The sequence below is a fragment of the Amphiprion ocellaris genome, chromosome 19 (assembly GCF_022539595.1).
Source record: "Amphiprion ocellaris isolate individual 3 ecotype Okinawa chromosome 19, ASM2253959v1, whole genome shotgun sequence".
NCBI lineage: Eukaryota > Metazoa > Chordata > Actinopteri > Pomacentridae > Amphiprion > Amphiprion ocellaris.
Genome location: NC_072784.1, coordinates 21,916,077 through 21,942,732, shown reverse-complemented (window position 1 = coordinate 21,942,732; position 26,656 = coordinate 21,916,077). Strand labels below are relative to the sequence as shown.

The 26,656-nt window shown below is 39.8% G+C and overlaps 2 protein-coding genes across 4 annotated transcripts in view; one reads left to right on the top strand and one right to left on the bottom strand.

The window, feature by feature from the left end:
* Nucleotides 1-2,630: 2,630 nt before the first annotated feature.
* The window catches only part of tbcd (tubulin folding cofactor D), a 29,674-nt gene continuing 5,648 nt past the window's right edge, over nucleotides 2,631-26,656 (bottom strand). The window contains exons 9-39 of one of the 2 annotated variants that reach the window (XM_035950698.2): nucleotides 26,163-26,295; nucleotides 24,137-24,279; nucleotides 23,989-24,049; nucleotides 23,772-23,846; nucleotides 23,536-23,630; nucleotides 18,513-18,669; nucleotides 14,533-14,590; nucleotides 14,413-14,442; nucleotides 13,992-14,077; nucleotides 13,174-13,254; nucleotides 12,988-13,061; nucleotides 12,729-12,846; nucleotides 12,360-12,420; nucleotides 12,239-12,261; nucleotides 12,112-12,143; nucleotides 11,918-11,980; nucleotides 11,759-11,835; nucleotides 11,408-11,489; nucleotides 11,167-11,285; nucleotides 10,972-11,063; nucleotides 10,482-10,622; nucleotides 8,668-8,751; nucleotides 8,137-8,295; nucleotides 7,821-7,959; nucleotides 5,368-5,489; nucleotides 4,910-4,987; nucleotides 4,734-4,820; nucleotides 4,551-4,638; nucleotides 3,112-3,221; nucleotides 2,930-3,014; nucleotides 2,631-2,813 (exon numbers count right to left, since the gene is read on the bottom strand). In XM_035950698.2, coding sequence (XP_035806591.2) covers nucleotides 2,790-2,813; nucleotides 2,930-3,014; nucleotides 3,112-3,221; nucleotides 4,551-4,638; nucleotides 4,734-4,820; nucleotides 4,910-4,987; nucleotides 5,368-5,489; nucleotides 7,821-7,959; nucleotides 8,137-8,295; nucleotides 8,668-8,751; nucleotides 10,482-10,622; nucleotides 10,972-11,063; nucleotides 11,167-11,285; nucleotides 11,408-11,489; nucleotides 11,759-11,835; nucleotides 11,918-11,980; nucleotides 12,112-12,143; nucleotides 12,239-12,261; nucleotides 12,360-12,420; nucleotides 12,729-12,846; nucleotides 12,988-13,061; nucleotides 13,174-13,254; nucleotides 13,992-14,077; nucleotides 14,413-14,442; nucleotides 14,533-14,590; nucleotides 18,513-18,669; nucleotides 23,536-23,630; nucleotides 23,772-23,846; nucleotides 23,989-24,049; nucleotides 24,137-24,279; nucleotides 26,163-26,295 — 2,777 coding nt within the window. In that variant the 3' untranslated portion in view covers nucleotides 2,631-2,789. The remainder of the gene's footprint in view (nucleotides 2,814-2,929; nucleotides 3,015-3,111; nucleotides 3,222-4,550; nucleotides 4,639-4,733; nucleotides 4,821-4,909; nucleotides 4,988-5,367; nucleotides 5,490-7,820; nucleotides 7,960-8,136; nucleotides 8,296-8,667; nucleotides 8,752-10,481; nucleotides 10,623-10,971; nucleotides 11,064-11,166; nucleotides 11,286-11,407; nucleotides 11,490-11,758; nucleotides 11,836-11,917; nucleotides 11,981-12,111; nucleotides 12,144-12,238; nucleotides 12,262-12,359; nucleotides 12,421-12,728; nucleotides 12,847-12,987; nucleotides 13,062-13,173; nucleotides 13,255-13,991; nucleotides 14,078-14,412; nucleotides 14,443-14,532; nucleotides 14,591-18,512; nucleotides 18,670-23,535; nucleotides 23,631-23,771; nucleotides 23,847-23,988; nucleotides 24,050-24,136; nucleotides 24,280-26,162; nucleotides 26,296-26,656) is intronic. The other variant, XM_035950699.2, reaches the window with a different exon arrangement.
* Nucleotides 19,593-23,490, top strand: znf750 (zinc finger protein 750). 2 transcript variants are annotated; one of them, XM_035950701.2, is made up of 4 exons: nucleotides 19,593-19,760; nucleotides 20,824-21,010; nucleotides 21,127-22,418; nucleotides 22,523-23,490. In XM_035950701.2, the coding sequence occupies exons 3-4, from the start codon at nucleotides 21,148-21,150 to the stop codon at nucleotides 23,109-23,111; spliced, it is 1,860 nt and encodes a 619-aa protein (XP_035806594.2). In that variant the 5' UTR covers nucleotides 19,593-19,760; nucleotides 20,824-21,010; nucleotides 21,127-21,147; the 3' UTR covers nucleotides 23,112-23,490. The 2 variants fall into 2 exon arrangements, with proteins under 2 accessions (XP_035806594.2, XP_023131451.2); XM_023275683.3 differs by lacking the exon at nucleotides 20,824-21,010 and having other exon boundaries at nucleotides 19,594-19,760.

Sequence of the window (26,656 nt, the reverse complement as noted above, 5' to 3'; positions counted from 1 at the left end):
CTGCTCCACAGTGCCTCCACTCCATAAATTTAGAGCAATTAAGGCCTGAGCTCCACTAATGAAGCTGACTAACAAGCAGAAAGGAGGGTTGTTGCTCCTACACCAGGTGTTGAGGCCATACACAGGAAGTCCCAGCAGGAGTAACACCTGGGATTAATAAAGTCGCCATACAGATAATAGCTCCACCTCAGGGTTGGGACCCACCAAAAATATAGCAAAAGCTACACGAATAAAACAAACAGTAATGAAGATAAAGTTTACAATTAAGCACAATAATGGAAACAACAGAATAATGTCTGTTCTTGTGCATGCAAAAAATTACTGCCAATAACTCCCAGAGTAATTGGTAGCTCCAGCATGCTGGTCATATTAGACTACTGAAGGCAGTATTACAAACCAACAAGTAAAAACAGCTTCATGACATTTATTGGATTTACAGGATTTCTTTCAACCAATGAGTTAAAGTACCCTGATTTACGATGGTATTAGATTTGACCCATAGTGTCCACAAATACTAAAAGCAGTGACTGTTTTGCCATCCCACTTGAATGAACGTCAGCTTCCCCCAAAGCCAGGAAAGTATCCCGTGGATAGAGTGAATGAATGAATAAAGGGTGGGGGCAATTAGTGTAACATTTGCCTCTGCGTTCACCACAAGTTAGGTCATTGATTGTGAAACAGGAAGAGATTTTCATTACAGACGGTTGTGACGTTGATAAGAATCGCTGGATCATGAGGGAAATTAGAAACACACTGTTTTCTCTGAGCAACAAGTCTTCTAACGCAGCCTGGCTTTATTTAGGGCGAAACTGCACAAGCCCTCACACTGTCCTCCTGCAGGCCAAGTGACATGACGCACAAAACGCGGAAGAACTATAATCAGTCATTCACCCTGCAAGTTCTATAATCTGCTGTGTGTTGGTGGAAATCCTGCAATGATCTGGGAGAGATAATGTGCCCACAGTTTACACAACCAGTAACGACTCTGTCAGTTTGTTTATTATTTATACATGTTTACATTCAGAAGGAAGATTGGTTATGCAGTCATAAAACAACATTCATATGCAGACAAATGGGCACACATCTGACTGTTCTAAAATCCCCATCCACTCCATCATCATTAACTTGGGCAAACTGCTTTGGGTACCACTTAATCTCATAATAACCAGAACAGTGGAAAGTGCAAGGAGGTCTTTCCTAATATCACACCAAACTGAGTCAATGAGGCAGCGGGCCCCCTCCCCTCTCCACTCCTCTAAAAAAGGCCACCATTGTATGTGAAGAATTGCCATGGATACTGCCGGCGAACTGTAAGCCTTTTAGAATTATTAGCATTCCTCTCTACCCTGAGCACTGTAGCAAAGCTGCTCGCTTTACCATCAATCCGCCTTGAGAGAAACACACCATTTCTTTCATTAGTAACTACAGGAATTTCCATCTGGCTGGGAATTAATTAAAGTCGAATTATGGGCTGCAGCAATACTGAACTATCCACACAAATTCAACAACACCCATGGAGGGTAAGAGTGAATGGGGCCTTGTTAATGAGCATGGTGAGGGGCTCGGCCACTTGTCTGGGACACTAACTCAGCGATTATAAGGCAAGACAGTGATAAGATAAGTAATGTAAAGGTGAATTAATCCATATGTACACTGTGGTGATGGAAATTTAGTAATCTTCACACGCTAGTCTCAACAGATCATGAACATACTGATTTTAGACAAAATTTCAGCTCATGCAAGACATTGTCCATTTATATACTGTTTTGCGTCATGTTTAACTATTTGGAATGAAGCGAATGACTTCACTATTATCAACTGTTAAAGAAGAAACTGAAAAAAAATACAATGTGGTAGTGATGGCACTAATGATTTTGCAGCACCCACAAAATCCTGCTAAAATACACAAACCCAAAAACATTGGACAAACGCCTGCTATTTTTTTTTCAAACCACTTCAATTAAAATACATTTCCATGGGAATGGATAAATCGAGTTAAATTAATCATATTATACACTGCACAAAAATGTAATGCAATATAGTGATTACTAGCTAAGGGAGTTCCTGCAATGTACGACAAGCAATGAGAACCACCTAATTCTAAAATAATGCAACAATTGTATCTTTGTCGGAGGAGAGACAATGCGACCACTATCAGCCCCTAATGAGAAAGCCTGGACCAACAGGCGACACAACAGGCTCTGTTCCACAAGCAACCGGGGAAAAGCTCCACTATCAGGCCTGAGACTCCTCCAGCCCCTGGCACCTCCACCGATGCAGAAAAAGTAGGTCTGCATGGGACCCAAGGGGAAGCAGGGCCTCAGCGACATTCCACGGAGTGTGCCAAAACGACTTAATGGCAACCATTCCCCTGGAGTGTACGCAAAGTATAGTTTAGGTTTCACCTGTCTGTGTTGTTCCAGGTACAGGTTACAAGTAAACAGCTCTATTGAAAGCACTCCCAAAGTGTCACTAGACTCTGACCTGAATAGGAAAGGTAAGAAAGATGTTATGTAAAGGAAACTTGAGGTTGCATAGTGCCAAGAAGTTGCAAAAAACAAGAAGAGAATGTGCTTTATTTGATGTGCTTGTCAAGAACTTTGTAATAATGACAAAACAATTAAAATACCTGATGTTTTTTGCACATTTATTGTCTTTTGAACTTACACATTGCAGCTGTTTTAGACAGACTACCTGAAACTTGACATCTTCAGAAGCACTCACAGTCCATTCTTAATTTTTACAGGACATTATCCACTTTTGTGACTTCCTGCTGCTCTTTCCAGAGATCAGGAAACCTGGGTGGGGTCCTGCTGATTAAAGAGAGTAATTAGGGATAACTCAACAAGGTGATATGGCACTAACTGTTTGCTTTGTGTGCCAGTCTACAGAATCCAATGAAGCACTTTACTAATCGTTAAAGGATTACCTTGGCAACCACCTTTGGCCTGGTGACTCCCAACCAATCACAAAGCTGATTCCTGTGTGTCCTTACTGTGTTGAGATCGCTCTCCCTGAAACAGACATGAAGCATTTCAACATTTCACACAATGAATTTACTGAACTATTTACGTAATATATTTAAGAACTTAATCAACTTTCACCACTAACCAGTTTGTGTCACTGAGCGAAGTCATGACATCATCCAACACCTCTGGATCAATGACATCATCATAGGTCAGCAGCATCTCGTACATCTGGCTGGCCGTGGTCTTTCTTATCTACAGGTGAAAGCAAGAAACAAGTAGTTATGTTCAGTTGTAGTTGTTTGGCACAAAGTCATGCAAAAACACAAACAAAACATCCATCAGCATGACAACAGATTGACATTCAGGGGTACATTTAACATGTACATCATATTATCTCAGCATGCTAACAATTGCTAATTAAAATGGCATCTCAAAGATCTTGGTTTCGTTCTCTCAGATGGCACTCGTGGAGATAAATGGTAACTGCAGGTGTGTTTTTGAACCCCACTTCCCAAAGATCCAAACAGTGTCACCTGTGTGACGTCTCAGCGATTGCACCTGGGCCACAGCTCCAAAACAATTTAAGGTCACCACACATGAAAAGGAGAAGGTAATGATGCCCTCTGAGATGTGCAAAAGCAGTATGCAGTTTCACATACGGGTGAGTTGAAGAATGAATGTCGCAGAGATAAAAAACATCTGGGTGATGATGCACATATCAGTAACTGTGCACAGCTTTTGCATGAAAACAGCACACCAGACAGCCACTTTGTAATGGTGTAAATGCAAGAACTTTAATTTATTGTCATCAGCAGGTCTGGCTCAATCACCACATTTGGCGATAGACTTTGCTTTACTTTAGACATTTATTTAAATCACAGTCTTGGAGACTGTCACATTAAACAAAAGGTACAGCAAAGACTGATGGTAATGTCACTAGTTTTGCACCCAAAAAAGTTATTACACTTGGTCCTGAGGAGGTGTGAATGTCTAACACAAACATTATACCGTCCAATCTATAGGGTTAGCCTAACCCTAACCCTCTTAAGTGTTCTCAACTATATGGATATTATTTATGCTGCTGTCTCTACTTTGTATCAGAGCTTCTACATTTTATATTCAACTTATTGTCCAGTACATATCACTGGGTACTTCATGTTTCTTAGCCTTCTGAAGTCTAAACTGGATTTTATTTTATGCATCTTCTTAACCGTGTCATGCATGCTGCCATCATCTTTTGTAACTTTATAATTGTGTGCCTTTCTGGTCAGGCCTCCTCCAAAAATTAAACAAAAAAAGTAAATTCTATTGTAATGAAAGGTTCAATAAAACCTTGCAGTTGTGAAGCCATTTCACCCAAACTACAAATAGGAGTCCCTGTAATAGTTGTTGAAATACTTCCATCTGGGTAAGAGTGGTGGACTGTCAAACACTGCAGTATGGCATAAAAACATCTTAATATTACAGCCAAACTTAGCAGCTGAAAGACAAATTCCATTTCCATTTAAGGACTATAACTGATTTTTAGTGTTTTTAGACGTCTGCTAAGGATAGGTGTGTACTCCTGTCCTGTGAACTTACCACAGGGAATGAATGGCAGAGCAGCAGCAACAGCTGGGACAAAACCTTCTTCCTCACTTCACCCTGGAACTGGATCAGCCCACAGAAACTAGGAAATAAAAGCCAAAACAGTCAATACAGATGGCTCAACTTGGGTCAGTGCTGTATATCATGTATACATTTATCAATGAGAAGGAGACTTACACAGCTACGCAGGCAGAAAGCTTGGAAATGTCTTTGGATCTTTTGAACTCTTTGCAAAGACCCAAAAGGTCCACACAGAACTGGTGACTTAGAAAACACAGACAGAATAAGGTTTAGCTCTCACAGATATCCATTTTTCTTTCAAGAAAGCTATCACTCTCTCACTTAACACTCACTTCTCTTGTGTGGTGAAGATTTCGAAGCAGCTGTTAGCGAGCATCTGATTGAGCATCTTCAGAAAAGGAACACACACCCTAAAAGTAGGGAGAGAAAAGAGAAGATATATTGTATTAGTATATTAAACTATCTTTCTAGTGGCTTCTATGTTTGTAAAGCTCACACTAAAAATGTGCTAATAACAGAAAAGTAGCTAAAACAAAAATATTTCCATCAATGCTAATAATAAAAATGATCAAAACACATGAGAGCCAAACAATAAATATTGCAACACACAGAAACAGGTAAAGAGGAACCAAATATCCCTTAAAAGGTGCATTTTAAAAAGTTATTTTAAAAGCTAAGATATTTGTCTATAATTTGGAATTGAAGACAAGATTAAACTTTATTACTCCCAAATGAAATTCTTTTTTTATTACATCTGACATGGTCTTCAAAAAGGGCACTGTGTATGTACCTGTCATTGCGGAGATTGTCTCTGAGGATTCTCAGCAACGTATCTCCAAACTGTTCCAGAGCAATGGTGTTCTCCTGAATCCCTTTCAAATAGTCAAACAGTGACTGGGAAGAAAAATGTACCTGGATGGAAGCAGAAGAGAGCAGCAGTCAATGTGAAGCTGAAACAGTGGGTAAAGAAACACGAATGCACGTGGTAAAGATGGGTCCTTGCCAAAAAACTGAATAAAACTAAAAGCAAAAGAAGATTATGCAAAAGCAAATAACTGATAAAAACTGAAAACTTTACTGCAAAAACAAAATAGTTCTGTACTTAATACTGAATGAGTATGAACCTGAGAAGCCCTGAAACTGACAATGAAACTGATCATATCATCAAACAGCCACATAGAAGTCTGAAATCCTGACATTTGCAACATAGCAACACAACATAGCAACGCAACATCCTCCAGATAAAGTAGATAAAGCAGTGTATGATTTCCTTTTCTAAATTTAAGTAGTTAGTTTTTATTTGTGTTTAAGTGGTTAGAAGTTATTTTAAAAATCCAGTCAACCAGAAATTATAAACTTAAAGACTGCAAAACACTTAAAATGATTGTTAAAAGTTAATTTTCTCCTTTTTGGGACTGTAGCAGTTTCTGCTGTTTGGCTTCCGCATGGCCATATGGTCGATCTATGTTAGGACGATTCCTGGAAAGTTAGTGGATACTCCATCTCTCTCTGGCCTGTGTGAATATGTGCCTGTGGTGTGAGAATAGTAATCTTGGCCCATGAATCGATGCAGTCTTGGCTCAGCTTAGTACATGCAACCCTGTGCAAATATATCAGTCCTTCTCGTCTCTGAGGATGTATCTATAGCAAAGAAAGTTTGGAAGAGCAGGAGATAGAAGCAAAACGAGAGCTAAATCTTCCATGAGGGAATATTTTTAAGGTCTCCACAGGCAGATGAGTTCAACTTTTCTGGCCTCACTGCTACTATTACAGGCTTTAAACTTATTTTCTTTCTCAAGCCCACAAACACTAAAAGTTAAAAATAACATAGCCAGATCAAATATTGGGAGCCATGACCTTTTCTGACTGATTGGTTTTAACAAGATTGGTCGTACTGGAGGAGGAGGGAGAACTTGATCAACTCCAGTTGTGAGCCCCAGCTGAGCCTTCCAAGTGACGCGGAGCAAAGAGCGAGGAAAGGCAAGGAGCAGGTATACTTTTAAGCTAGAATGACTCAACTGGTGGAAAATTCAAATCTGCCAGCATTGCAAGGGACCCACAGATAAGTCTGGATCAACGCTTCAAGCTCTGTTGATTAAGCTATAAGCAGTAATAGGATGGAGATAAGTTACAAAGCTGGATATCTGTGATTTTAAGAAACCACTGAAAGGCAGGTGTACTACAGACAGAAAGAGATTACAGTGCAGATGACATTAGACACATGGCTCCCCCTGCTGGTCTGGATTCCTCTTAAATAAAAACACACAAGGGCTGACTTCGCTTTACTTGCAGCAGGATTTGCCAACATCCAAATATTATGAGAGCAACAGATTCCTTGCGCAATAAATAGTCTGGCCTTATTGCGTGATGTTGAATGATGAAAAGTGAATCTCTATAAAGGGAATTTACCAGCGCTGCTTGCTAATGCATAGTACAGACACACCTTTATGTATATCTTTCAGCACTTTGCATTCCATAACACTCATAAACTATCAAAAAACAAACAAAAAAAGAAACAAGTGGCAAGCATCCCTATATTGTGTACAATATAGGGATGCTCGATAATATTGGCCCACCAATAATATCGGCCCGATGTTGGCATAAAAATGTAGTATCAGTCAATAGCGTTATTGGTTTTTTGCCCATCATGAAAACCAATAAAATAATGCCTGGATTTCGCCGGGATTTACAGGCACTCAAATGATCACATCATCAAACTGCGTCGTTAAGCGTTAGAAGTGTGGCTGCAGTAACAAGCTTGCTGTACCTGAGTAACAATATGTCTGTGGCTTGAAATTATTTCCAAGCTCACATATATCAATTGATATTGGAATCGTAAATTGAGAGTTGGACAATATCAGCATATCGGTTATTGGCAAAAAAAGACAATACTGGATATCCCTAATACAATTCAATAGTTACTTCTGCTAAATGAAAGTGAGGAAAGTTTTACAAAATGCAAATAGTTGTCAAAAAAACATAATGGTGTCCTTTTAAGGCATGGGGCTACCAGGACCTCCATGGCCAGCTTTAGTCCTAGTTGAATCTTTTAGTGTTTCAATGATGGCAGTGAAGATATGGTTGAGATCTGGTGACTATGATGGTTATAGTGTATGATTCACACTCATCATAGAATTCCCTGTACTCCTTATATCCTGTATCTAATGTCTGCATATGATTTTTTTTCTTTTCTTATGTTTGCATTCTTCTGTGACCTAACAATATTCAAATTTCTGTACGTACTGTGGATTCAGTGATCCCTCCCACAGACACAGTGAGCCCCAGCAGGGTGTGGTACTGATACTCAGGCAATCCGAGCAGCTGGGCAATATACTGGAAAGCTTGGGATGGGGCATTCCAGTTCAGACTTGTGGTGGTCTCGCTGAAAAACAGAGCAAATAGAGGCCAATGTAAACATACATTATTAGTTTCTGCACATATTAGAAGTGTTCAAACTTGCAAATTTGATGTATAAGTACTGGCATATAAGGGTGGTTAAAATCAGTGCAATATCATAGCTATAATATAATGCTACTTTTGAGGGCAGAAAGTGACTCACACAGGAAAAATTGTCAACAGCTCCTCTCGGTGGGGTATGTGAGGTACTGCAGGCTCTGTACTGTGTAGGAGGCGCAGGAAGATGGTGCCAGCGTGGGCTCTGTAGCGGTCAATCTTCTCTGCTGCCTGCTGGGCCAGGCAGCACATCATACTCTTCACCCTGCATACATAGAAAAGGGAATGAAGAGCTATCGTCTACTATCATCACTAAATCTCACTGAGTTCTCACCAAATCACCAAATCAGGTTGAGTTCTTAAATTGATTCTTGTGCATTTATCAAGAAGTATTCTGAAAACAAAGATGAAATAATATTATACAGTAAAAACACCAAGACACACTTGGAATACATTTTCACGATGATTCAACTCTTAGTTTTAAATATCGATTAGTATCAAATCAACAGTCAGAATAAAGCTGTAAAGTAAGTCCCCCCTGACTTACTTTACAGCTGTAAACTGTAAACTCTTCACACCTCACCTTGTATCCCCCTATACAAGGTGAGGTGTGAAGAGTTTACAGATTCATACTCACAGGTCTGGTGAAAGGATCTCTGGAGCGCTGCTGGCCACCAACATAGTTAGATCCATTAGACTAGTCATTGCTGCCTCTCTCACCCTGGAAAAAGTCACAATGAAAGTAGAGACTTCATATTTGAAGTGACATCAGCTTCACCCAACCACTGACCAGGGTAACTGAGCTCTTGACAAATTATTAAACTTGTGAACCTCAAGTGATTTCTGGGTGTTTTTTGCTCCTGCCATGTATTTACTCACTATGGGCACATTTTCCACATTTTCCACTGCAATATCAGTCAGAAGTTTAGACACACCTTCTCATTGAGTGATTTTTATTTAATTATTATATATTGTAGATTAATACTGAAGACATCAAAACTATAAAAGAATACATATGGAATTATGTTATAAACAAAAAAAGTGTCAATCTTCAGTATTCATCCAAAATGTAGAAAATAACACAAACAAGTAAAAAGCATTGAATGAGAAGCTATGTCCAAACTTTTGACTGGTAGTGTATATAATGTAATAATCATCTATGGAAACAACATAACTATGGCTAGAAGTAGAGAGAACTCAAAAATGTCTTCTGTGCTGTTTGATATAGTTATAAAGCCATAAATCACACAAATGAAAAAAGGTTGTTGCTAACAAGTATTACCAATGATGAACTTTACATACCATAGATATTTTACTAGTCACATTTTTTAACTTGTTTCCATACTTCTCTTTTCTTTTCAGTGTACGCACAGGTAGTTTTGGGGCAGATCAGTTAAAAAAGTCCTAATTTTTGTAACTTCAAGTTATAGCTGAGTTACTACAGGCTTCATAATTTTGCAGAAGCGTGCAGAATTTTTTTTTTACAGAAACCATTTGGAACAAATGATTCATTTTTGGTGAATTTTTAACAGACTTTGTAGATGAAATAACACAATTTTACGCTTAGATTTTGGTCATTTTTCCAACAGAGTGGTGTGTCACAGATGACTCACACAAGCAATACAAAGACAATTCTCTCAGTTTTCTAAGACCTGGCTCTGATAATGGGTGTAATTTTGGCATTTTTAAATGACAACATGCATTTGCTGTGTTTAGGGGTTCAGAGTGTAATAACTGAATTCATTTTAAGCTGATCTTTTAAATGACAAATGATGCACACTTACAAATACACACATATGTTGATGCAAGTACACACAGCCATGTGAACACTATGTTTCAGGTCACTGGATTTGAAAGAAAGGTATAGGCAAAACACCTTCATGGCTGCAGGGTGCAATATAGTTTTGTGAAATGCTGATCAGGGCAATCAATCAAAAGTCACACTCTGACACGTGCAGAGGCAACTCATGGAACTGTTGAGTACTGACTTATTGGCAATCATTTTAAGCAAAAAGAAATTTACATTGAAATCCTGTAAATTTCTGTAAAGAAAGAAAGAGAAAGAATTGTGTTCTTGTGTAGGTATGGGCTTGAAAATTTAAATGTGCTACACAAACGATAGCAAGAGAGCGACCATGTGGAAACACGGACAAAAACAGATTCAAGACAAAGACTCAAGGAAATGAAAAAAAAAAAAATCACTACACAGTGTGAAACAAAGAAGCAGCCCATCCCATGCTGCAAGGACAAGTGACAAGCCCGGTGGCATTCCTGGCGAGTCGGTAAGCATGGCCTGGAGCTACTAGTGAGACAGGCATGTGTGACATGTCCCTACGTGGAGGGACAGATAAACACCAGAGGCCTCAGGCAAGGGAGCATTCCTAATCCCTCAAGCAAATTAAAAGAGCATGTGTGCATTTTTTGTGTGTGTTGATGAGCATGTTCACTCACCAGGCCCCTACATCCCCTCTGCTGTCTGTTGTATAGTCACTCATAGTGCTGAGCAGAACGCCATAAACCTCAGCTACATTCTCCGAGCACACAACAGAGTCTGGGGAGCCGTGGGCACAAACACCTGCCTTCGCGCACACTCTGATAAAGGAAGAAAATGAGAAAGTTCACCAAATAAAACATTACTCGAAGAGACAAAAAGGGAGATGTGTGAACTGAGGCAATGAGACTACGTTAGAATTTGCAGGACAGATGCAAAACGCAATCAGAGACATGGACGGACATGCAATTCAAGTCCTGCAGGTATAGTCTGTCAACTGTTTATTTTAGCGTTACTGCAGACACAGCTACATGTTTAAGCTTGGAGACAGCCAACACAATAGGCAGGAGACAGAGTCACCGCTGAAGCATAAGTCTGCACCATTAGACATCAATAAGACTAGAAAAAACTGAAGATGAGAAGTCAGTAGAGATGTATATGGATACACACTGTGCAATTGATCTGACTGCATCTCTCCTTGCTTCTGTAAAATTTCCCTCCTTCTGGCTCACAGTGCACATCTGCTGGAGACCTTCAAAGACCTAACAGACATATAAACACACACAGACATACTCATTTTATAACTAAATACTTTGACAGTGAAATGCAAAATAGCCAGGAAATGTATACAGACTTCAAACACACCTGTTTCAGTTTGCTATGGATCATGAATCTTGGCAGACAGCCGAGGGCAAGGGCAGATCCACAACGAGTGAGCATCTGTGCGCTTTTTAACCCTTCTATGTACTGAGATACCAGAACATCTAAACATGTAAGCACAAATAGACAATGACAATAGACGTAAACCATGCAATGAAGACCATCAAATACAATATATGAAGCATACGGAGTAACTCCTGAAACTAGGCAACCATTTTCAAGCTACCTTGCATTTGTGAGTCAGCCTGGCCTGTCTGGGCCTGGTAGTACTCGTTACACATGGCAGACAAGGCCGATACTATTGCAACCTGGTGACATGGGAGGAGCAAGATCAATTAACAGTAAACAACAATTAGTTTGCTTTTATTATAAATGGATATTTGCAAGTACCAAATTATCACACACTTCATCTTAGTATCTATTAACTGGGATGTTGTTAATTTTGCTTAACTAAGATTTGTATTTCCTAATAGGTATGTAACATTGAACTCAGTTTTAACTGGCATGTGAATAGGAAACTTTGCATTCTTTTTGGTCCCTGGGATTACCTCAGTTTCAGGAAAAATATTTAACTTGCCATAATGCCGTCCTTTGCTCCACTAGAAGCAAGATGAAGAGTTTGAATGGTGTCGTCGATAACCCACTGCCAGCCAGCTGAAACACATTCACCACTTTTATCTCTGATGCTGAATGAAAAGAAGAGCGTGATATCAAATGTTCAAAAAAATTCACTTACCAATGATAGGGTCATTCTTAAAAGGCAATTTGGAGAGGGATAGCTTTTCTATAAGACCACAAACTGTGAAAAAACATAAATGATTGATTATCTACTGTATAATAGAAAAGCAGTAATTCCCTTAATAGTTGTCAGGTTTCGTGCAATAATTTATTTTAAAAACATGTTGATTTTGCATGTGTTTTTAGACTTACCTGCAGGTCTCATTAGCCATCCACCAAAACCCCTAAGCAAAAAAAAAAAAGAAAAAAGAAGAATGAATAATATCTTGTTGTTTTAATACATCGCCAACACAATTTGAAAATGATTATATCTCCCTACCTGTACTGTTTTCTTTCCTGGAGCTGAAAGTGTGTCAAAAAATGCAAATCAGCAACAGAGGACATTGTGATTGATTAAGTATGGGGCAACAATTTTTGTTAGCACATTAAGGTTAACTTACCATTTGGTGAATGTTCTTTAATGCATCCAGACATTCTGGGGAAATGATGTCCACCACAGTACTATCGGACAAATCATGCACCGTCAAAGCAATAATTCACATAACAGAGCAGAAAATAAAATGATTCATTAACTAATGGTGATCTTCACTTCAAAGCTGGATTATTTTTGTGGTTTCAAACTACTTTTATCTGATTTGCAAACTTTGCTTTTGTTGTTTGAGCCACATAAAAAGCTACTGAGAGGCATGTGACATTTTAATTTGTAAGTCTACTTGCCAGAATGTGATCTAGAAATATGTAACATATGAGTCATATGAGTCTAGACTAGTTCTAGGTCATGCTACTTAGACAGTATACTACAAGTCTACCTGTTGGTTTGAAGGCCCACTTTGTACAGAGCATGTGTGACCTCTCCACATGCCAGGATGGCTCCATGGCGACTGTGGAGGTCCATACCCACTGCCACGGTCAACAGCTGAGGCAAAACTGCAACCAACAAGGTAGACAGAACACAACATATAGACTCATAATCAATATTTACATATACAAAAGGCATTTTTCATGAGAAATGTATTTCATTTGAAAGTTCAGCATTGGCTGGGGAACAGGTAAGGTGACATTGTTTACCTGTTGATGCCATATAATCAGGCGCTTGAGGCGTCAGGTTGTGAAGCGCTTTAGTGGCAAGCTCTCGGATCACGCTGAAAAACATGTAAAGTTGTACGTTATGTACAAGACATAACAACAAATTCTACAATATCATTTTCTACTTATCTGGTGGTATTATAAGCACTGGACAGTAGAACTACTTACCCATCCCAGTGGTTGATCTTCATGGCTACTAAATGGTCTATCATGGATTTGGTGTACTCCGGGAAACCAGCTATATAGACACTTTGAGAACAACAAAAAAGTCTTCAGCTGCACAAAAAATAAATATCAGCTTCTGACATTCGTCTGTAACCAATTAAAGGTGAAAAAAATATATTTCGGGCAGCTCTAATCACTTTCTACATCTTCATTCTATTTTCGGTGTTATGTGCAGTTCCGCATTCAGTCACACCCTAAGGCTAGAATCTTTCTCCATTTTCACTGCTTAAATGTTTGCTCCGTTAGTGGTGACACGCTGCTGACAGAGGTGAAAATTCTTTTAATGGTTTGGAGCTTTTTTGTGTTGACTTTGATGTACAGGTTTCATATGTGAACAGTTTTCAGGTCAAAAATGTAACTGGAACCAACACATTTTCACAAAACAGGAAATCAAACTGCACATAATTAGACTGTATAAAAACACCAGATTTTGATAGCATTGCACTTGTTCCATTTTTCTTTTTTTAATGTCCATTTGTGGGTACTTTAATAACAAGAAATCAAGTCATTTTTTCAGCTGACAGTACTGCTGTGACCTAAATGCATTTTTCTTATTGACCTTTTAGCCAGCTAAAAGCTCTGTCATGAAGCTGAACTTGTTTCTGTTCCTCACTTATTGTGAACTGAGACATTTTTTGCCAACAGAAACACACATAAGTACTGATGACACTGAAAGTAAAATCTGTGCTGTGGAACGGTAGCAAGCATTTTCTGAGAAGCAGCTGCACTTGAACTGCAAATATAAGTACATTGTTTCTTACCTAATGTTCAGATAGCAGTTGTTGAGATTTCCAACAGCATAGTAGTCTGCTGCCGTTAGGATCTCAATACCATATGGAAATGTCCCCTGTTGAGACAGAAGCAAGCAAAAAACTGCTGGGATGTTTTCAGTGTATTATTTCAGATCTGTCTATATTTTAAATCATTGAGAGTTTGATTCTGAGACTGGAAATACGTGAATCCAAAAATGATCTTAGATTTGAAGACAGTTGTGGCTCAAGGTTCACTGGCAAATCAAGCATTTGCCCTGTAGGTATACTGGAAGACTATTTCTTTTCTTCAAAAGGTTTCACTAACAAGGCAAGTTTGAGCAAGATCTAGATATTTGGCAACAAATACGGTTCAAATCCCGATAATTCTGTTAGTCATAATGTTCAGGTTGTCAATACTGCAGTCACAAACCTGTCGGCCGACATTCTCTTGGAAGGCAGCCTGGGACAAAATGAGACATAAAATTAACTTCTGTCATGTAACTTTCTTTCTTGAGTTAAACAAGCAAAAGATGTTGAACTGACAACTTACAGAGGCAGCTCTGCGACAGTTGACATTTCGATCGAACACAGCTGTGATCAGCAAAGCACTGCAGGGATAGACAAAAAGTATGGAACAGAGAGTATAAATTATCTGATGAAAAATTTGCATGTAGAATTGTCCACTGAATGCAATGGAGAAGAGCCATTAAAGTGCTTTAACAAACATGAGAAGCTTTAAAGCTAAAGTTAGCACCTATATCCACTTTTAATGCCTTTTTTTTTTTTTTTTTTTTTAAACAATCTTTTTGCAATTTGAAAAAAATGGCACACGTCTTTAGAAACTGTCTTCATACCATTCCTTTACTGTGATAATAACCTTGCATGTCGTGGCCCTGTCATAGAGCAGCAACAGTATGTGAACATCTTAATAATCGGTTTAAAATCAATGACTCGGATTAAAATGGTGTCTAAGTTGTGATTACATCATTACCACAAACCTGATTTTGGTCGTGAAGCACAAGTTCCCAAAACAGAAGGAAAATACAACCGAAAAATGACTAACCATGACCTTCTTGCAATACTGGAGGTTGTGTCTACTCATGTTTTGACTTCAACATTCCTCAACTATACATTGTCGCTACAAGTCTCAGAAACGGTACATGTGAGAATTAATTGGTTTAAAGGGGAGCCAACCTACTTAAAAATCACTGTGACAGTGTGAGACTAACTGCTGCTGGCCTTGTTTGCTCTCCTCCCATGAACCGTACTTCCAAACAATAACATCCAGTCACAGAGATTCACCAACTGCCTCCAGCTTGGCTTTACTAACTGGCCTTACCCTGAGGGCCTGGAAACAAAAACAGCCCTGATTGCACTCTACACAATGCTGTAAACCATATTCTGAATTCTGTAACTGCTACAATTAACAAGGGTGCAGAGTATTTATTCAACTAAGAAGATATGCAACTGTGTGTTCGTGTGCCCCCAAGTCACTTAGTCTCACAGTCACAAAAATTAGATTTCTGTATGTCATCAAGCTGTGATGAACAGAGCAGGAACCAGCTTGTCTTAGTGTTGCTGCCAAGCGGCGACCGAAACCTACAGCAGCAGGCGAAACCTGGCAATCCTGTAGGCTAGGGAAAGGGAGGGTGTTGTTGCGACTGCTGATGATAATTTGCAGGGGTTCAAACTGACGCTGCAGAGCTGGTCTGCACAGTCACAGGCCACAGGTCCGTACATGCAAGCCAAGAGAAAGGGATCAAGGATGAGGCAAACCGTTACTACTGACAAAGTGGTTAAAACAAAGTGGTTAAAACAAGTTTCTTTCAAATCCGACAGCTGGCTAAAGTTAAACCTATTCTGTCTATGAAACACTTTGAAATATTAATCCATGCATTTGTCACAAACCGCCTTGATTACTGCAATGCTCTGTATGCCGGTCTTGATGAGAAACTTCTGCACCGTCTACAAATGGTGCAAAATGCAGCAGCTCGGCTCTTGACTGGGACTAAAAAGAGAGAGCACATAACTCCTATTCTGAAGTCTTTGCATTGGCTCCCTGTACGTTTTAGAATTGATTTTAAAATTCTTTTATTTGTTTTTAAATGCCTTCATGGCCTTGCACCTCAGTATCTGACTGAGCTGGTGCAACCCTATGTACCTGCTCGTTCCCTTAGGTCAGCTGACCTCTCATGGTTGGTGACCCCAAAGTCAAATAAGAGAAGGAGAGGTGCTCGGTCTTTTGCTGTCGCTGGTCCTAACTTATGGAATGCACTACCTTTGCACCTTCGACAGATCGATTCACTGCCTGTATTTAAATCAGCTCTTAAAACACATCTTTTTACCCTCGCTTTTAATTGATTTTAAGTTGTAATTTTATTGCTGTTTTGTTTTACTCTTTTTTTAATGTCTCATATGTTTTATGTGTGTACTGCACTTTGGTCAACTGTGTTGTTTTGTAAAGTGCATTACAAATAAAGTTGGATTGGATTGGATTGGATTGAAAGACTGAACGTACGTCACTGGATGATGGTGCATTTCTCTGCATTGGTTGCCGATTAGATCTGCAAATTTTAACATGTTCATCCTTATTTTTAAGGCTACATCTGGCCCTCTAAACATTGACCTAGACCAGGTCTAAACCAAATGAAACCGCTGTTGTCCAGTTGCTACAGCTTTCAAAAAACCTAAAATGTTCATGACCTAAAGATACATCATAACCCCCTTTATGCTAATCTAATAGCAATTCCAAACATCAGTCTCATGCATAAGCACCCTGGCCCCTTTGATGTAAAACTCTCAACAGCAATCTTAGTAGTTGGACCGAGCACATTTCCATAGCAAATGCAACACCACACAAGTCTAGACTAAATGCCGTCAGTTTAACACAAAGGCTGCAGCAACAGAAGGGCAAACGTGCAGAGAGAGTGACAAAAATGCATGCCTTGTAAGATAAACGGCTTCTCAAGTCAATCTAATGAATGTATTATCCCAATCTTCGTCTCAAAGGGACAACAAAAATAAAAATAACTTTGATAAACCTGGAGAAACAGTGAAACACACTTTTAAGCTGGTGAGGACTCTCCTCTAAAAAGTCTTAAACCATTTCCCCTTTACAACTGGAGCAAAACAGATCAAAAAGCCCTATCATTCAACACTTCTTCACATCAACAGGGCGCAAAATTTGCTTTCTCGTGACGCTAAATGGTAAGATTGATTAAAATCTCTCACTCCATCTCTGTCAGATATCAGGCACGCAGCTCTTTCTGTAGATACGCAATCATGTGTGAATAAAGCCATAGAGTACAATAAAGCAACAGTGTCAGAATGTTTTAAAAAAAAAAAGCATAATTTTAACATAGATGAAGCCAACAATCTTACATATGACATGGCTAATTAAGGGCAATACATTTTAAATTTTTTATTTTGTGTCCCTTTAGATGCATGTGTGTGTGATGTCTACTTATTTGCTTTTATTTCTGTGATTTTAAATCATTGTTTCATCCAGGTACCGTATAAACACTAAATGAATATGATTACTGACGTCTGATTGAAAAATATTTTTAGCTTTCCCATCCAGTACCTGAGGTGATCAGATCATCTATTGGCAATTTCTGTTAATGACAAAATAATATATGAAAATACAAGTAGCTGCCCAACCCTCCAACCTACTTAAGTAACTATGCACAAACACAGCACACGAGCATGTGTGCTGGTTACATGGGAACATGCAAGACTGATGTCGCACAGAAAAACTGGTTTGAGGCAGTAAAAAACAGCTCAAAGGCAAACTGTGCAGCATCAAGGCTGCAAATTTCAATGATAATGTCATATACAATGAGCTGCAATCAAAGTGTCTTACTGAATGCTTAAATTGTGCATGATGTATCCAATTCTTGATTGTAGCTGTTTCTTTATTTAATGCAGCTAAGGGATATGCATTCAGCTGCTAGTTTTATTCGGTAGATTTAAAGCCTTCATTTGAACTATATTGCATTACATAGAGAGGTGCCATTGTTTCTGTTGTATTAACCTGTATTACTTTCAGATAGGTGCACCTAATAAACTACCAACAGTATGTAGAGTGTATAAACAGCACAGACGCAGTGTATGATATTATTAGCTGGTAGCATGCTTAAAACAGACAATGTCACACCAGTGTACATGTTTGGCTGCAGCTTTATTTATATTTGACCTGTAATTGCTGTTAAATGATGTTCAATATTTATTCAAGAAGGATATGCTGAGTTTGTCTTAGTAGCTATAAAGATTAAGCTAACTGCAATAGAAGTAGACAAAAAAGATAATGCTGCTGTTTTGTAGCTCACCTGAACATCTGCATTTTCCAAATAGAAAAAGGGCAATTATTTTCCATTGGGAGAGCGGTACTATTCATCTCTACAACACAAGGTTCACTCTTGTGTCATTGAAACAGTAAATGTCACAATTACAAATGTGCTCTTAATGTAGTTTAGCAGTGACTTATGCACATGATGGTTTGTGTGGGAATGGAACAAATAAGGGGATTACCTGGCAATCTGAGTGACAAAAGGCTCGAGCTCTTTGGGTTCATAAGCCCTTGCGAAAGACCAGCATACATAGCAGGCAGCGTCACGCACATTGGAACCGACACTGCAGGCCCCCCTCTTTTCCTCGTAGGTCAGGGACTTGATAATGAGTGGCACAACTGCAAATAGACAACACAATAAGATGAGATCAAAGAATGCAAGTACGTCGAAAAAGTATAGATTGATCGCATGCAATCTTTGCAGCAATAAGAGTTCAAATATCACTCTGTTAGCATCACACCCTACCCAGAATCCTAACTGAAGTAAAGGTTATATGTATTAATTTTACTTTTCACTTTAAAATGAAAAAGAATACATGATTTATGTTCCATCACCATTTACTTTTACATGTACTGGGCTTTCAAACTGTGATGAACCTTTATATTTGTTTAATGTTATGATTTTAATTCATTTAAACCAACCCTTCCACAGTCCCTTAAGAAATAAGCAGAAAAGTTCAAATGAAACCTTTGTAGAATTTGAACGAGAAAAACCTTGCCTTAGAATGTGCAACATAATGGTTGACTATCATTTTTCCATTTAAGACAAATTCAGGGCTAACTGAATGCAAGCTAGTGCCTACCCACGAGCATTTTCACCATGAGAACATCAGTAATATCGCTGCTCTGGATCATAGTTATTTTGGAAGCAAAGCTTATACATCTGATAAATACAGGACATCATAATTTTAAATGGTTAGAATTTGGAAGATAAGCTAACACCAATAAAGTTTGCTGATTTAGTTAAAATTTTACTAAGTACACAAATGCCATGCTGATCTTAACAGCTTACTACCAAACTTCACCTGTAACTTTACATATAGCAACTGTAAAAATGAAGCCTATGTGGCCATTTCCACAAAAGAGAGAGATGAAGCCAAAAAGAGGAAGAAACAGTGAGTGCTCCCACCCCTACCCCCCTTATGTAAATCATTGCTTGCGGCTTGACTAATATCAGGTACATCAATGTTGCCTGAGGGCCCTGCAGTTTGGGCTGAAGCCCCACCCACTATTGAGACAACACCTCAGAGAGAGGAACTCACCACACAACTAACATCACACATATTCACCATCACACACACTCACAAACGCACTCTGAGCTCTGAGCACACACTGAAGTGGCATCCTGACCAAATACCGACGTGAACTGTGGAGCTGTTCTCTGCAGGCTGGCTACTCAGCAGAACGCACAGTTGCTTCAACTAGAGCAGGTAATGTTTTATCTATTTTTCTCCTCTATCAACTAATAAGGAAGCAGCAATAAATTCTAATTACATATTTACTGCACTCAAAGTTTATCTGTGTTACTGAGTAAGACTGTCAGTGATATACACTGGCGCTAATCGCTAGTTTATAGTGTGTACTTATGGGTAGGTATGAGATATGTGTGCACCTGTTGCCTGTGCCTCCAATCAGCCTCTGCTCAGATTACAGTGACTGATGCACAGGGAAATACAGAAAGCCTTCTAAACAAATTTAAGATACTTCCTTCGATAACATAGGCTTCTTTTAAGAATTTTGCAGCCTATTTAAAGTGGTCGGTAAATTTACAACAGCAAGATGTCACCTGAGCTAACAGGATACAAGCATATTTCTTAAAGAATAAAGAAAAAAGTTTTGACTGGATTATATTCACTGTTTAAAAAATTAATTTTAAATGAATGTCGGAGTTAAGAAGGGAGTGGCTTCGTGTGCTGCTACAGTTGGACAGAAACTTGAGTGACAACTTCTTGCGACAGCACATGACAAGCAGGTTCCTCCATGCACGCCCAGCAACGCTGAACTCACAGCTTAAGGTGATGTTTCAGATGCAACCTACATCATAGTTTCACCATAACTAAGGAAAATTTATCAAACTATTTCTTCCGATACTCATGTATCTCCAGAGCCAGTGAGCTCATCAAATGATGAATTCATCCTGCAGGTGTAGTCATGGGAAGCAGGTGGCTGGTGGTTCCCACGCCGACAGCACTGAGTTTAGTAAGGCTGAGAGAAAAAGCAAGTCTCTGCATGCCCTCCAGGCCTGCACTAGTAAGTGTGTAGTCTGCCTTCCGTTTGCCTTAGCAGCTCTCTAACTTTACAAAACAGATGAGTCAAGTGATATCAAAACGTACAGACAGGTGAACAGGTAGACAAAGTGGAAGCGTTTGTAGGCTGCTGCCAATCAACCAAAACCAAACGAAGGCACGACTGCAGCTACGCAAACATACGGGTACATTTTTGCATACAGTCGACTGGTTTTCATATTTAACTATTTCTCTGTTTGGTGTCCAGCTCACTGTGAAGTAGCAGTTGCAGAAATACATTAGCCTGAGGGTGCAGTGTTTTGTGGAGCAACAGATTTTTCTGGCCAAGCAGCTAAGGAACACTCCAACAGAAATTACAACCATTCTCCACCTGAACCAGTCCAACAACAACTCTTTTAGCTTCATTACTTGACAGTCACTTCAATGAAAATCAGGTATAAACCCTGTAAAGATTCAGAGATTGTTTTAGTATGTTTTAGCGTCACAGTCCTAACTTCAGCATTAAGAGGTACTAATTCCTCAATTGCAATGTGCTACATTCTTCTTTCAGAAAACGTGCATTCGGAACAAGATGGAAACTGCTCAGGAACGCAAACCAAAAAGGCCCCACTATATTCCCCGGCCGCCAGGGAAGCCATTCAAGTACCAGTGTTTCCAGTGTCCCTTCACCTGCAATGAAAAGTCCCATCTCTTTAACCATATGAAATACAATTTGTGTAAAAATTCAATCTCTCTTATGGCACAGAAAAATGGGCAAACAGCCCGGCAGATCAAGGCTGTGGCAAGGGTGGTCCCTGCCAAATCTAAGGATTGCACAAACTGTCCTCCAGCAGTTCAGGACGATAGTCCTGAGAAACAGAGAGATGAAGAGCACAAGGCAGACAGCGGAGAAGACAAAGAAGAAATTGATGTTGGGTGTGACAGTGAAGTCATCAAGGACAGTCAGAGTATGACAAAACCAAATACAGCTCCAGAGACAGAGAACAGAGAGACCAATGAGACTAAAGATCTGCCGCGCCCATCTGCCTTCTCCCCTGTCACACCCAAAAATGAAGGAGCAGAAGCTTTCCAGTCATCTGTGCAGCAGACAGAGGATTCGCAAGCTCCTCTTCCCACTTTCAACCACCCCGGCTTCCTATGGGGTCCAATGTCATCATCCATTCCTTTAAAACTATTCCCCCCTCTCATGGTTCCTGAGTACCCACCTTATCTCTTGCCTGACCGACCCCTGTATCCACCATATTACCTCCCAGGAAATCACCACGTAAATGAGCCAAACTCTCCCTCTTTCCAGCAAGACTTTCTGGATCCCCAGAGGCCTATGGTACAACAGCCCATTGCCCCATCTCACACTTCCCCATTTCCCCCTTACCCATACAGATACTGCCATAGTATTCCCCCCGGGCCCCCTCTGCACTACAACCTGTACAGACCCCATGAGCTTCCCATGTCAATTACAGGACCCAGATATCTTCCTTTGGATTTGTACAGCCCACCCCTGGGCACAAAGGATTATGACTTATACATGCATTCACGTTCCATTCACAACCACCCGCACACATCTACACAAGAGGAGAGTCACCATGAGCAGAGTGGAGACAAGGCAACAAGGCTGAGCCCTAAAGAGGGCTGTTCAGCTACGGGGTCCCCTGACAGACCCAGTCAAGCACACATAATCCAAAGAGACACACAGGCCCTCCAGTACACCAAAATGGGTGAGTCACACAACACCACCCAACTGGCACAAGCAGCTGCAGCCGGGCAACCCATTAATAATGACTTAAGTCAAGAAGAGTCAGCAGAAACCTTGCTGGAGCTAAGAACTCAACATGTGGATGGAGGGTAAGTAAAATCCCCAATTTTTTCTTGATTTAGCTTGACTGTTTTTTATTTGCAATTTTGGCAGAGTTTTGGATTTAAGCTTTGTTTTGGTCTGTCTCTTACAGATCAGCTGAGAACAGACGATACTCTTCTGTGTCTGTATCTGAGTCATGTCCCGAAACTGCGTCAGAACAAGACGACGTGGAGGACACAGATGACCTGGCCCCCCTCAACCTCTCAACAAGAAACCAGGACAAGGAAAAAATTCCATCTGATCAGAGGCTAAGGTGCTCTGACACAGTGAACTTGAAGGAGAATGAGCTGCCTCTGAACCTCAGCCTTCGAGCTTCTCACGACCGCAACATACACAGCTCTTCCCTGAGCACTTCCGAGGATCTTCATCCGAGATCTGTGGAAGAGCTGGATGAAGAACCCTGTGACCAAAGGCAGACTGCAGCTCTGGCACTCTGTCAGCTAGCCAGTGCGAGCTCTGCAGTTTCTTCATGTGACTTCAGTGCTGCAGACAGCTCCTCAAAAGCTTCCACAGATGCTGCAAGTGCCCGCTCTCCAAAGAAAATAAAGCAAACCACCAGAGCTAAGGCAGCAGGCATGAAAAGAGCAAACAGTAGTCAGGTTGAAAGCAAATGTCATAAATCAAACAAAAGAGTAAAAGCAGCAGGGCGGGCTGTAAGGAGAAGACCTCGCTGCTGCTAATAACAACTCTCACTGTTTTTGACTTGGTGAATAGGACTGAATACATAAAAATCTTCACCACTGTAACGATCAATGTTCAAAGACTTTTGATTGTTTTGATTAAGCACTGAAAGATCTGACTATATGTTTTTTGTTTTTTTTTTTAAATGTGGTAAATGCAAATATCTCTTTTCATAGGTATGTGCATATATGTCTAGCTCTCAAACTTGATTGAAAGAGATGAAAGGCAAATTGGAAAGGGATTTTTTCATATTTAACCACATATTTGTAATGTAAAAAGTTTATAATGTAAGATATACTGTACTGTATGGAAGATGTATAGTAAATATATATATGAATATATGAAGATGTTGAATAAATAAATAACAAAATAACTTTCTCACAATAGTCTGTGTGTTGTTTAATGACAATTTCATGCATATACCATCTGTTAATCTGGAAGGCAGCAGCAGTCCTCTCCTACCCAGTTCTGCCAGTGCAAGGCAGCCTCCATGCCAAGCATTGTCCGTTTCCTGGAAGCTTGAGAGAAAATACAATTTAACAGATCAAAACACAGAACATGTTTGTGGAATATGGTCTGCATGAAAGATTTGTCCCTGTATGACAAATGATAAAAGCCATTTTGTTACTGATGGAAAGAGCCAGTTTGCCCCAAGCTACCTGAAGGAGTCCAGCACTGATCCAACCACCTCATCTGCCAGCTCCTTGGGAAGCCTCCCAGTTACCCTCCCTATGCTGAAGGGTTAAACAAAATAAGTTATCGTAACACATTTTAGAGGAGCTAATTTCCATATAAAGAATACCAAAGACAAGTAGCAACAAGGATAGTGTTGTCAACAGTTCAGGTTTGGTAGATGCCACATTAACAGTGTATTACCCCTTTGCTGCAGACCAGCGCACAATTGTTTCCTTATCTTTTAGTCCCACGAGTAGATGCTCTGCAAAATAACATGCAAATTAGATTTTTTTCTTGACATTAGTATTGTAATAAAAATCTTTTAAACTAAGTGGAGGCAGAAACTAACCAATAACAGTCTCTACTTCTTCAGGAATGTCATAGTCCTCCTCCTGTTCTTGTGTCTCCACTTCAGGAGTTACAGCAGCACTGGCTGCAGCAGACTGGGACATGGACAGGTTTGCTGCCAGAGAACGGCTGCCTCTCTGGTACCTGAAAGACATGCACATACATTTTTAAACCACTTACTTCTGTCCTGCCATGTCTCACTGAGGACAATAAAATATATTGTGACCCATATGACAATATCAAGTTATGAAAAACTAGCTGGACAGAGGCTAATACCACATTTTCTTCAACTGAAAGGGAATCGCTCTTTTTTTAATTGACCATTTGATTTTCACTACCAGTCAAACTTTTGGACACACCTTCTCATTTAATGGTTTTTCTTTATTTTCATGACTATTTACATTGTAGAGTCTCACTGAAAGCATCAAAACTATGAATGAACGCATATGGAATTATGTAGTAAACAAAAAAGTGTGAATCAAGTCAAAACATCCTTTATATTTTAGATTCTTCAAAATAGCCACCCTTTGCTATGATTACTGCTTTGCACACTCTTGGCCTTCTCTCAGTGAGCTTCATGAAGTAGTCACCTGAAATGGTTTTCACTTCACAGGTGTGTCTTGTCAAGGTTACTTTGTGGAATTTTTTGCCTTCTTAATGGGGTTGGGACCATCGGTTGTGTTGTGCATAGTTGACAGGCCTATTTGACAACTGTTAGAATCCATATTATGGCTAGAACTAATCAGCTAAGCAACGAGAAACGACAGTCCGTCATTACTTTAAGAACTGAAGGTCAGTCAGTCCAGAAAATTGCAAAAACTCTGAATGTACCCCCAACTGCAGTCGCAAAAACCATCAAGTGCTATGACAAAACTGGCTCACATGAGGACCATCCCAGGAAAGGAAGGCCAAAAATCACCTCTGCTGCTGAGGATAAGTTCATCCTAGTCACCAGACTCAGAAAATGCAAGTTAACGGCACCTCAGATTAGAGGCCAGATAAATGCCACACAGAGTTCTAGTAGCAGACACATCTCTACATCAACTGTTCAGAGGAGCCTGGGTGAATCAGGCCTAAATGATCAAATAGCTGCTAAGAAACCACTACTAAGGAAAAACAATAAGCGGAAGAGATTTGTTTGGGCCAAGAAACACAAGGAATGGACTTTAGACCAGTGGAAATCTGTGCTTTGGTCTAATGAGTCCAAATGTGAGATCTTTGGTTCCACCTGCTGTGTCTTTGTGCGACGCAGAAAAGGTGAAGGGATGGTCTCTACATGCATGGTTCCCACCATGAAGCATAGAGGAGGAGGTGTGATGGTGTGAGGATGCTTTACTGGTGGCATAGTTATTCAAAACTGAAGATACACTGAACCAGCATGGCTACCACAGGATCCTGCAGCAACATGTCATCCCATCCGGTTTGCGTTTAGTTGGACCATCATTTATTTTTCAACAGGACAATGACCCCAAACACACCCCCAGGCTGTATAAGGGCTATTTGACCAAGAAGGAGAGTGATGGAGTGCTGCGTCAGATGACCTGGCCTCCACAGTCACCTGACCTACACCCAATCCAGATGGTTTGGGATTAGATGGACCGCAGAGTGAAGGCAAAAGGGCCAACAAGTGCTCAGCATCTCTGCGAACTCCTTCAAGACTCTTGGAAAACCATTTCAGCTGACTACCTCATGAAGCTCATGGAGAGAATGCCAATAGGGTGCAAAGCATTAATCAAAGCAAACGGTGGCTATTTTGCCAAATCTAAAATATAAAACATGTTTTGACTAATTTCACTTTTTTGTTTACTACATAATTCCATATATATTTATAGTCATTCATAGTTTTGTTGCCTTTAGTGAGAATCTAGAATGTAAACAGTCATAAAAACAAAGAAAAACAATTAAGTGAGAAGGTGTGTCCAAACTTTTGGCTGGTTGTGTACATAAAAGGAACCAGTGTTTTTAGATATAACAAAGTTAAGTATTATGCAAGCACACATTATATGTCACTGCATATTGTTTTTTACCTCCAAGCAGCCAAACGTGGCTTCAGAAAGGTGAGGCCGAGTCTCTGGATTAATTTGACGCCGAGCTTCCTCAGCATGGCCTCGCTGCTCTCTGATAGATGCTTCTTCTCTAGACACTGCAGAACTGTAGGAGCTGATAAACCACACACAAAGGCATAATTAAAACAATTGTTACATCCACACTGCGAAGGACCATATTCACAGATCAGCTACAACTTCACTGACACATGGTGTGACATATTTAGTCATAAATGTGCATTGGATAGTGTGCCAAAGAAATGTATAGATCATAATCATATATGGGGAGGTTCTGTATTTATAGAGAAATATCTCCCCTCTGGCAAAGTACATTTAGATAAAGATTTGTGAACAAATATTTGTGTTGCCACAGACAAACGCAACTGAACAAAAGTGATAATTACACACTCTATTAACTCCTATTGTGGAAGTTTTTTTTGTTTGTTTGTTTGACCTCAGCATAGACATCAACCAGT